This window comes from Apostichopus japonicus, chromosome 2 (assembly GCF_037975245.1).
Source record: "Apostichopus japonicus isolate 1M-3 chromosome 2, ASM3797524v1, whole genome shotgun sequence".
Taxonomy (NCBI): Eukaryota; Metazoa; Echinodermata; class Holothuroidea; order Aspidochirotida; family Stichopodidae; genus Apostichopus; species Apostichopus japonicus.
In genome coordinates, this window is record NC_092562.1 from 31,949,167 (window position 1) to 31,961,214 (window position 12,048).

At 38.5% G+C, this 12,048-nt stretch overlaps 1 protein-coding gene across 4 annotated transcripts in view; it reads right to left on the reverse strand.

Moving 5' to 3' along the window:
• The window catches only part of LOC139957269 (receptor-type tyrosine-protein phosphatase epsilon-like), a 31,581-nt gene that overhangs the window by 3,302 nt on the left and 16,231 nt on the right, over positions 1–12,048 (reverse strand). For all 4 annotated transcript variants that reach the window (XM_071955271.1, XM_071955270.1, XM_071955273.1 and 1 more), the window contains 13 exons: positions 11,758–11,834; positions 11,166–11,202; positions 10,427–10,527; positions 7,788–7,910; positions 6,850–6,998; positions 6,158–6,293; positions 5,277–5,408; positions 3,973–4,072; positions 1,992–2,062; positions 1,729–1,854; positions 1,019–1,159; positions 694–845; positions 18–153 (listed from right to left, as the gene is read on the reverse strand). In XM_071955271.1, the coding sequence (XP_071811372.1) occupies positions 18–153; positions 694–845; positions 1,019–1,159; positions 1,729–1,854; positions 1,992–2,062; positions 3,973–4,072; positions 5,277–5,408; positions 6,158–6,293; positions 6,850–6,998; positions 7,788–7,910; positions 10,427–10,527; positions 11,166–11,202; positions 11,758–11,834 (1,481 nt within the window). The remainder of the gene's footprint in view (positions 1–17; positions 154–693; positions 846–1,018; positions 1,160–1,728; positions 1,855–1,991; positions 2,063–3,972; positions 4,073–5,276; positions 5,409–6,157; positions 6,294–6,849; positions 6,999–7,787; positions 7,911–10,426; positions 10,528–11,165; positions 11,203–11,757; positions 11,835–12,048) is intronic.

The following is a 12,048-nucleotide window of genomic DNA, read 5'->3' on the forward strand; positions in this document are numbered from 1 at the left end:
AGGGGGGGGGTTGTTACCTCTGTTTCAACCATTTTCGGTTGAATTTTCCTAACTCTCTTGACTGCCTGGAATACATCAGTACCATTCTCTAGTTCAATCTGGTCGATACAGATCTTACTGGACAGAAACACCCCCGACATTGTGGCCCCGTCACTGGAATGAGATAAAAATGATAGTCATTAGGACAGTGTTTCAGGATTAGACCTATAAGATACACTCCCGACATTGTGGCCCGTCACTGGAATGAGATAAAAATGATAGTCATTAGAACAGTATTTCAGGATTACACCTATACGATACGACCAAGACATAGTGGCTCGTTACTGGAAAGCAATAAAAGGATAGCAGTGTAAGAACATACGATACTAACACATCTAGTAAGTAGAGGGTATCAACATGTTAATTCACATCCTGGTCTTTCAGTGATATATATATATATATATCTATATATACTAAGTTAGCCTTATGTCGGATGCTAAGACAGTGTTCTATACATGTGTGCCATTCGAACAGTGTTTCAGGATTACACCTATATATACGATACTATCACATCTAGTATAAGCAGAGGGTTTCAACAGTGTCCTTTCAGTGATATCTAAGGTAGGCATATAACGAATACTAAGACAGTGTTCTATACATGTGTATTTTATGTTTGCTTTCATTTATGATTTAATGCGTAACAAGTGCACGTACAGGCACTGCACGAGTGTGACTCCCTCTGTCTGGTTCTGTGGGATGCCTGCGCCAGTCATCCTGAGTAGCTCACAGACGGGGTCAAGCAGGGTCAAGCTACCTTGCAGACTCGGAAGCTCCTTCAAGTGATAGAGGAACATGCACTGGAATTCCTTTAGGTAGAAACACATTAGATGAGGTACAGTTAGATCAAAACACAAGAGTATCATTGAATTTAATATAGAAGCATGAATATGACTCAGACCCAGACCCTCCCTCCCCTCTCCCCCTTTCACACTCATATTTATAACATCAATGTTTAGCGGAAGCAATTAGAGCTACTCACATCCTGGTCTTCTTCGTGGTGAATGGTGAAATTTCTCTTCGTGAAGTGGTCTTCTTTCTCTTCCAACTCGAGATGGATGACAATGGCCCCGTAAGTCAAATCTTCATCTCTGCTAGGCCAGTAAGGTGTCTCATCCAAGTTCTGAACAATGAATGCAACATCTCATGAGGTACATAATGACGTAAGACACACATACTATTACATGTTTAAATATACAAGCAAGACCAACTACCGTATACGTTACGATATCCAAACCGAAGACAGTGATCACGTGGTCACGTTCAAAATGTTAAAGTAATGAATCGAGCTAATCGTGACCAGAAATGAGTATTATCTGGCAATTGATTCAATAACGAAATGTTTCCCTTCCGTACCCCTTCCCGTGGCCCTTGTTGTGCCATTTCTTGTACACCTTTCTGTGAGCCTTCTTATACACCTATATGTGCCAATTCACTAAGCCTAACCCTAAATATTCCTTTATTTACCCTCTCTGTAGATGTAATTATTCTTGTAATCTTTCCTGTACCCCTCCATGTACGCCCTTCATCATTCCCACACCCCTTACATGCTCCCCAATGTACCCTGTCTATGTATTCCATTCATGTTAACTTACACCCATGATCTCGTACCCATTTCTGTGATCATTCACGTACCCCTCATTCACTTTAGAGTGTCACTTCATTTCTATATTTCTATTAGCTAAGATTTACCGTTTCTCCATTGTCTAATAAGATAATAGTTGTGATGTCATATTCATACACCATTTCCCAAAAGTCTTGCTTCGTGTGCGCTAACGGAATTTGCGTTGCAATAAACTCATTTGGCTTCACAAATCCCTGGAGAAGTAAAGAAAACATACGGTTAACTTAAGGAACACTGCATGAAATGCATTTAATTGACGAATATTCATAGTTCATATTGTAAAGGGATTAAAATAATGTTATTAATAACAACAATTAGATTGGATACTCACATCGACGAATGATGCGTTAATGTAATTACTCTCTGTGTCTTCCTTCTGAAGAATGACTCTCCATCCATCCTCTGTAAGATAAATACAAACACCGAACAAGATTGCTATCAAAGGACAGAAGCATTACTATCGGGATGGCCCCCTACACTCATCGATGTGTCTCCACAACCATCAGTATGATTTCACCAAAAGAAAAATAATACACAGGGGCGCAACACCCCCATACACGACCCTTCTCATCCTCACCCCCCCCCCCCCCCTCCCTTCTCTCCCATATTTGAGTAATAGGTACTAATTTAAAGTTGAAGCTGGTCAGTGTGTATAGAGTTAATATTTGTTGCATTATAATATTTTTGATCATAATAAAGGTGTCGGACAAGTTATAAGGTGGCGTAAATATTATATCGTGGCCGACCCTAAGTCAGATGGGTAGAGACGGGAGTGGGGGGGGGGAGTGGAGAGGTCACGTTGGGCTGATATCAAGAATGTCAGACATCGATGAGACAGATAACCAATCGCTGTGATATGAAGCAAGACGGTTGCCTTATTGGTAACTCTGAAGGGGTAGGCAATTTAATATGTATCTTAAAGAGATAACATGGATAAAGCACACTCTATGTTAACATCTTGTCCCCCAATATATCATTGATTCATGACCACTCTATGTTAACATCTTGTCCCCCAATATATCATTGATTCATGACCACTCTATGTTAACCTCTTGTCCCCCAATATATCATTGATTCATGACCACTCTATGTTAACCTCTTGTCCCCCAATATATCATTGATTCATGACCACTCTATGTTAACATCTTGTCCCCCAATATATCATTGATTCATGACCACTCTATGTTAACCTCTTGTCCCCCAATATATCATTGATTCATGACCACTCTATGTTAACATCTTGTCCCCCAATATATCATTGATTCATGACCACTCTATGTTAACATCTTGTCCCCCAATATATCATTGATTCATGACCACTCTATGTTAACATCTTGTCCCCCAATATATCATTGATTCATGACCACTCTATGTTAACATCTTGTCCCCCAATATATCATGGATTCATGACCACTCTATGTTAACATCTTGTCCCCCAATATATCATAGATTCATGAACACTCTATGTTAACATCTTGTCCCCCAATATATCATGGATTCATGACCACTCTATGTTAACATCTTGTCCCCCAATATATCATTGATTCATGACCACTCTATGTTAACATCTTGTCCCCCAATATATCATTGATTCATGACCACTCTATGTTAACATCTTGTCCCCCAATATATCATTGATTCATGACCACACTATGTTAACATCTTGTCCCCCAATTCCACATTCCCACTCAATCCTAACCTACATCCTCTCTCAACACGAACCCAAATACCCACTCAACCCTAACCCACATCCACACTCAACCCTAACACACATCCACACTCAACCCTAACCCACATCCACACTCAACCCGAACCCACATCCTCACTCAACCCTAACCCACATTCCCACTCAACCCTAACCCACATTTCCACTCAACCATAACCCACATCCCCACTCAACCCTAACCCACATCCCACTCAACCTTAACCCACATCCCACTCAACCCTAACCCACGTTCCCACTCAAACCTTACTCACATTCCCACTCAACCCTTGCCCACATTCCCACTCAACCCTAACCCACATTCCAACTCAACCCTAACCCACATCCACACTCAACCTTAGCCCACATTCCCACTCAACCCTAACCCACATTCCCACTCAACCCAAACCCACATCCCCACTCAACCCTAACCCCACATTCCCACTCAACCCTAACCCCACATTCCCACTCAACCCTAACCCCACATTCCCACTCAACCCTAACCCCACATTCCCACTCAACCCTGACCCATATTCCCACTCAACCCCAACCCACATTCCCACTCAACCCTAACCCACATCCCCACTCAACCCTAATTCTGATATCTTACGGGGTATGATATCGGCACGTCTGTTCTTTTCTTTGTTCTGTTCAAGTTTGCCTTGAGTTTGACGAAGTTCATCGACCGTCGGTACAACATTGTCAAGTACCTGGTGATAATGAAATAAAGATGGGCTTACAGGTATTGTTAAACCCTTTAGAACATAAGAAATGGTTTAAATGACTGGACAGCTGTTGGTCATTAATCAGACTGTAAATTGTTACTTTAGCTGAGTAAGTTTCTTTTCTGTTATAGCTCACTATTGACGTAGTACGTCTTAGGTATTCTGTAATCAGGAATTCCTACCTTGATTCATTGTTAAAGTCTTGTCAATATTTTATTATCATTCATCGTAGACGCAATGAATTTTAATTAATGCATTGTATACCCATTGCCGTGTGAGTTGCATAGGTTATAAAGGAGTTTACACGTTGAGTAAAAGTATACATTGGGACTAAGGGTTCCATGCCCCAAAAGAATTCATTTTATGTTTGTCGTCCCTACTCCCGCAACCCCAAATATCACTGTAAAGAAATTGCGCTTGCCAATGTCGCACCGCAACACCAAACTTTTAATTGAGGTTAACGAAGCTAATTTATACATGAAATATGTAGAACATTACTATAGTTAGTCAAAGGAATAAACGTGTAACTGGATTCATAATTCGGTAGGTGTGTTATAGTTGCAGCCTTCATTGATACACACTGACCACAATATGCAGTGAAACGGTTATAATTTGCAATGCTTCTAAAGGAGGAGCACAAAACTACGGTGGCTTAATAGAGACATAGGTGGGAAACAAATTGAGATAAAAAGTCAAAATTTTGAGATAAAAAGTACAAATTTTAAGATAAAAAGTCAAATTTGTCAAGCTTTTGGGATAAAAAGTCAAAGTTCGAGATAAAAAGTTTAAATTTTGAGATAACAAGACAAAACATATATATATATGATCCCTACTTCTTACGTAATCCGAGCACTGAGGTATTACATGCGCAGTTCATGCTGATTTGCATAGCATATCATTCCTGCTTGTTTGGTGTGTTGAGCACGTAGTCATTTTGGAAACAACTCTGACTGGATTGATTCATATATAGCGCCATCAGTATTAATTCAAATCATTACGACGTGAATATCATGGCATCAGCTACAGTTAAGACGAAATTACTTAAAATATGCCATCATGCAGTTAAGTGCATTTGACCTCAAAATAGACATTGAGTCTACCAGCAAAACTTTACAAATTAGACAAAAAAGAGAGATTTTCTTTCGAAAAGGTTTTCGGTAATAAGTGTAAAGTCTAATTATACATTTACCGAGAATTCCAGCTTTCTTCTTTCCGGTGCTTCGCTCATGTTAGCTTTCTTCACGAAGTCTTCAGTGTCTGTGAATGTGTCCTTGCATAACGACCATTCCAGTACACACTCATAGATAAATAGGTACTGCTCCTAAAACAACAGGATGGAAAATATACAAAGAGTAAATAAACAAATAAAAACCGAATAATGTTATTGGAAATAACATAATACGACACATAACTTTATCGTTTGGTTTTTATTAAATGATAATAAAGAAAACGCATTGAGGAAAATTGAATTAACGATTGTGCATTGTTTAAAAAATAATAAACAAATCCACGATGTTGTTGTATGCTCTTGAAGAATTCAGGAAACTGGGGGATCCCCTCAAACAACGCTTGAATTTGTAGTATAGGCTGAGAATCAGCAGGTGGGTGTGAATTGTTGTATTTATCTTGTGTGAGGTATTTACCTTCCTTAGCGTGACGTGCAGTAAACAGGGTTGAGAGGGAGTTAATGGGAGTGTTCGTATATATTGTCATCATCAACCTAACCTCTGCTGGAGAAATGAAATATATTCTAAGGTGACAGAAGCAGAGACGCTATGAGTTACTGCATGTTGATTGGATGTTGATAATGAACCTGTAGTGTTATTCACGGAGGGCCAATTGAGCAACAATAGTAGTGTAAAGAGGACATCCACTAAACAAGACACATCGTCTGCTTTTGCTTTGTTTTGTATGATTTTTCCCATCTACCTGCGTTACAACTTGTTTGCTCTTTTAAACTCTTTAGGGGATTTCACCCTTCAGAGGATGGTTGGTGGACGTTCCAAATCCTTCATAATCACGCAATTAATTAGTTTGTTAATTACAGTTATACTCTACTACAATACTTACTACTGTTTGTACCATCCACGGTCTATTTGATCTCATGTCTTGACAACAGTTGAAGATATTTACACATTGGTCTTTTAGTAGCATCTTAAGTTCTCGATCGATGGCAATGTACACACCAGTTCGGCCGATCCCAGCGCTGTAACAACAAAACAATATGATTGGCTCTTTAAACCCTTCTGTATCTTCAACAGGTTAGGATATAGTTAAACTTTAGATGGTGTTTTGATGTGATTTCCCTATCCTCAACATGCATGCTTGCTGTAACATAACACTAAACCTGTCAAAGTTTGGCTAGGATCATGTGTAGTATCTGTTCCTATCCAAGGGACACGTGGTACACATTTGCCATAAAATCGTCATAATCATACTTTCTCGAGATCTGGGCACGGTTCCTGAGAGCGGATCACTTGAGTCGTTACGTATCGTGCCCAGGCTCCATCTTGTGTGATATTTCTTTAAAGTTTGGTTGGATTCTTAGGTTAGATTAAAACGATATAACTGGGATAGATTGTAGTAGTTAAATAAATTGAATATTTTCTTTGGTTCTGGCACTTCTGGTATATTTCCTTACCTGCTGATGGGCACTACATTCATCTACAATTTCTGTCGGGATTATATTTGCAAGAAAGATGTTCACGAATGAAAGAATAAAATTCCCAATTATTTAATCTCATATAATCTTTATTCATTACCTACAGTGTACCAGGACAGGGTTTTTGATTTGCTCTGTTACCGGGGTAACCTTCTGTATGAACCGTAGCAACCGGGACGAGTCGTCTGGAATCTTCTTATCTGGCCACGCAATGAAATGATACTGAACCACTTCACGTGTTTCTTCACCCTGCAGTCAAAAATAATTTCATATAGTAGAAAGTATAAATGGACCTAAACGTTACACCGAGAAATCCCCCGCCTTAGACTGTACATATAGTCATTGTCACAGCATGTGTCTTAAAGTTCCAAGTCATATCCCATTGAAGGCCGTAGTGGACAGTCACAGCGGAGTAGATGCTTAATCGTAAGTACAAGCAATACTGATTGCTGTATATACTTTCTTTACAAATGGTTACGCATTATTTAAAGTCAGTGAGCTGTCCATGTGATAGAAACGCCGTATGTTATATGTCCAGCAGCTTCCTGGCTACTCAAACAAACAATTAGAATGTTATAGAGGCTTTATGTGAGAAAATGTAGTACGCACGTTGGGAACAGACGAGTAAGGGAATAGTGCTCAAGCACAAATCAGGAAGGTTGGATTTGATGATCTTACATTGATTCGGTGTAAACGGAATCATACTAATTGTAAAGAATGAACTTATCAGCATGTATATGCATGTCTTATTAATGAAATCTTCAGCATATACAAGTTGCAATAATGTAGTTATCAGAACAGGTATATCCATGGTCCTCTATGCGTGGCGGAAAAGTATGTGAACACTTATGTATGTTATGTCCATGGTCCTCAATACGAAGGTCAATAAGGTACTCGTGTGAACACTTACGTAGGCCTATGTTATGTCTATGGCCCTTAATGCGAAGGAAAAGGAAGGTACTTATCTGAACACTTACGCATGTTATGTCCATGGTCCTCAATACGAAGGAAAAGAAAGGTACTTATTTGAACACTTACGCATGTTATGTCCATGGTCCTCAATACGTAGGAGAAGAATGTTTCTTCACTGTGACATTTCACCTTGATTGTGTCATACCAAATTTCCTGGTCTTTGTCGGGCCAATATTTCTCACATTTGACCTAAAAATAGAAATACGCACCTTAAAGACCAACTATGGAGACTTTTCGATGAACATAAAAACCCACCATTTTCATGTTATTGATTCATTTGATTTCTGTTACATACTTTATAAGTTGTTAACTGTAAAGTGCATCAGTATCGCTGTCATTACCTGATTCTCTGCTTCTGTCATATGTGTCAGCATCCCTTACTCCCCAACAATACCCTATTGTCTCCTTCTGTAGAGTGAGACAATATCACTACATTCCCTACATTACCCTATTCTCTCCCTCTGTTTAGTGAGTCAATATCACTACATTACCCTATTCTCTCCCTCTGTATAGTGAGACAATATCACTACATTCCCTACATTACCCTATTCTCTCCCTCTGTTTAGTGAGTCAATATCACTATATTTCCCCTACATTACCCTATTCTCTCCTGTTTAGTGATTCAATATCACTATATTTTTCCTACATTACCCTATATTCTCTCCCTCTGTTTAGAGAGTCAATATCACTTCATTTTCCTACATTACCCTATTCTCTCCTGTTTAGTGATTCAATATCACTATATTTTTCCTACATTACCCTATATTCTCTCCCTCTGTTAAGTGAGTCAATATCACTTCATTTTCCTACATTACCCTATTCTCTCCTTCTGTTTAGTAAGTCAATATCACTTCATTTTCCTACATAACCCTATTCTCTCCTGTTTAGTGATTCAATATCACTATATTTTTCCTACGTTACCCTATATTCTCTCCCTCTGTTTAATGAGTCAGCATCACTACATTTCCCCTACTTTACCCTATTCTCTCCCTCTGTTTAGTGAGTCAATATCACTATATTTCCCCTATATAACCCTATTCTCTCCCTCTGTTTAGTGATTCAATATCACTATATTTTTCCTACATTACCCTATATTCTCTCCCTCTGTTTAGTGAGTCAATATCACTACATTTTCCCTACATTACCCTATTCTCTCCCTCTGTCTAGTGAGTCAATATCACTTCATTTTCCTACTTTACCCTATTCTCTCCCTCTGTTTAGTGAATCAATATCACTACATTTTCCCTACATTACCCTATTCTCTCCCTCTGTTAAGTGAGTCAATGTCACTTCATTTTCCCTACATTAACCTATTCTCTCCCTCTGTTAAGTGAGTCAATGTCACTTCATTTTCCCTATTTTACCATATTCTCTCCCTCTGTTTAGTGAGTCAATATCAATTCATTTTCCCTACATTACCCTATTCTCTCCCTCTGTCTAGTGAGTCAATATCACTACAATTTCCCTACATAACCCTATTCTCTCCCTCTGTTTAGTGAGTCAATATCACTTCATTTTCCTTACATTACCCTATTCTCTCCTTCTGTTTAGTGAGTCAATATCACTTCATTTTCCCTACATTACCCTATTCTCTCCCTCTGTCTAGTGAGTCAATATCACTTCATTTTCCCTACATTACCCTATTCTCTCCCTCTGTCTAGTGAGTCAATATCACTACATTTCCCTACATTACCCTATTCTCTCCTTCTGTTAAGTGAGTCAATATCACTTCATTTTCCCTACATTACTCTATTCTCTCCCTCTGTTTAGTGAGTCAATGTCACTTCATTTTCCCTACATTACCCTATTCTCTCCTTCTGTTAAGTGTGTCAGCATCACTACATTACCCTATCCTCTCCCCCTGTTTAGTGAGTCAATATCACTTCATTTTCCCTACATTACCCTAATCTCTCCCTCTGTTTAGTAAGTCAATATCACTACATTTCCCTACATTACCCTATTCTCTCCTTCTGTTAAGTGAGTCAATATCACTTCATTTTCCCTATATTACCCTATTCTCTCCCTCTGTCTAGTGAGTCAATATCACTACATTTCCCTACATTACCCTATTCTCTCCTTCTGTTAAAAGAGTCAATATCAATTCATTTTCCCTACATTACTCTATTCTGTCCCTCTGTTTAGTGTGTCAATATCAATTCATTTTCCCTACATTACCCTATTCTCTCCCTCTTTTTAGTGAGTCAATATCACTACATTCCCTACATTACCCTATTCTCTCCCTCTGTTAAGTGAGTCAATATCAATTCATTTTCCTATATTACCCTATTCTCTCCTTCTGTTAAGTGTGTCAGCATCACTACATTACTCTATTCTCTCCCTCTGTTTAGTGTGTCAATATCAATTCATTTTCCCTACATTACCCTATTCTCTCCCTCTGTTTAGTGAGTCAATATCAATTCATTTTCCCTATATTACCCTATTCTCTCCCTCTTTTTAGTGAGTCAATATCACTACATTCCCTACATTACCCTATTCTCTCCCTCTGTTTAGTGTGTCAATATCAATTCATTTTCCCTACATTACCCTATTCTCTCCCTCTGTTTAGTGAGTCAATATCAATTCATTTTCCCTATATTACCCTATTCTCTCCCTCTTTTTAGTGAGTCAATGTCACTACATTCCCTACATTACCCTATTCTCTCCTTCTGTTAAGTGAGTCAATATCACTACATTCCCTACATTACCCTATTCTCTCCTTCTGTTAAGTGTGTCAGCATCACTATCTTCTCAACACTCTCTTGCCATATCATTAACCAGAAGTCGTCTAGAGTTTGAGGAAGAGGTCCTGTAGAGATATGAAAAGAGAAAGTACTAGTGACATTTTGAAGTATATCTAAAACACAGAGATATGTTACATGTTTATATTAATGCGTACGATTTATTGTTAGCAATACACGAAACCACCAATTTGCACAAAGAAAAACGATCGCCATCATGATTTAGTCTGAAGAGAACTGTCACCAATGTCATTACTGAGATAATGTCTGAAGAGAACCGTCACCAATGTTATTACAGAGGTAATGTCTTAAGAGAACTGTCACCATGTTATTACTGAGATAATGTCTGAAGAGAACCGTCACCAGTGTTATTACTGAGATAATGTCTGAAGAGAACTGTCACCAATGTCATTACTGAGGTTTAGCCTGAAGGGAACTGTCACTAATGTTATTACTCGGGGTAATGTCTGAAGAGAACCCTCGCCAATTTTATTACTGAGGTAATGTCTGAAGAGAACTGTTCGCAATGCCATTACCGAGGTAATGTCTGAAGAGGACTGTCACCAATGTTAATACCGAGGTAATGTCTGAAGAGAACTGTCACCATTGTTATTACTCAGGTAATGTCTGAAGAGGACTGTCACAAATGATTCAACAGGTTTTCTTCATAATATTGCCTTGATGTGATTTTTCCTTTATGACTCACCTTGTGCCGCAATATAGGATGCTTCCCCATCAAATCCCTAAAATGGAAACAAATTAAATATATCATAATTTCCAAAGTACTATAAACATGACATTGCTCTATTTTCTAATGAAGGTTTGATTTCATTTATTTTTAGCCATTAAAAGCATAAAAATATGATTCAACAGTAATATGATAGACTATGATATTATAAAAAAAAATATATACATGTAAATATTAGTTTATAAAATGGGACAATCAAAAGTTAAAGTCTTAATTTACTAAGAAATAGTCTACAACAAATGTTCAAGGGGTTCTGCCTGAAGAAAGATTGCAGCACGGTCAATAAAATAATTTATTTTGGCAAGATATGAGGATTTCCGTAAATTTCCATTAGCTGCAACTATAATACCCTCCAGTACAGCATAATTTATCGACAGATGCCCTACATAATTTGAGCAACTCTTTCAACTTCAGAAAACGATCCGTTTTATGTTAAAGCTTTCTGACTGACTTTTCGGTCTATAGACGTCAGTTTACACACGGTAGTGTGTACGGTGATATGTGTATAGACTTTAACACACGATAGGGTGCATAGTGATAATACACATACGTTAATATAACTGGCGTTGATGTAGCCCTTATCTTCTGTCGTTACTCGAGATGTCAGGATAACACGGGATGCATCATCTAGGGCAACATAAAATTGAAATCATGTTACTGGTGGCAGAAGGGTAACAGAGTTGATAATCAACTGTGGTAGAGAGAGGGGGTGGGAGGGGGGTGGGGCTATAACATTTTAGTGGTGGAAGAAGGAAATGACGAGTATGTGTGCCACCACCGCACAAGTTACACCATCCATCTCAAATAGATCTAAAAGGCACAGGTTACACCATCCATCTCA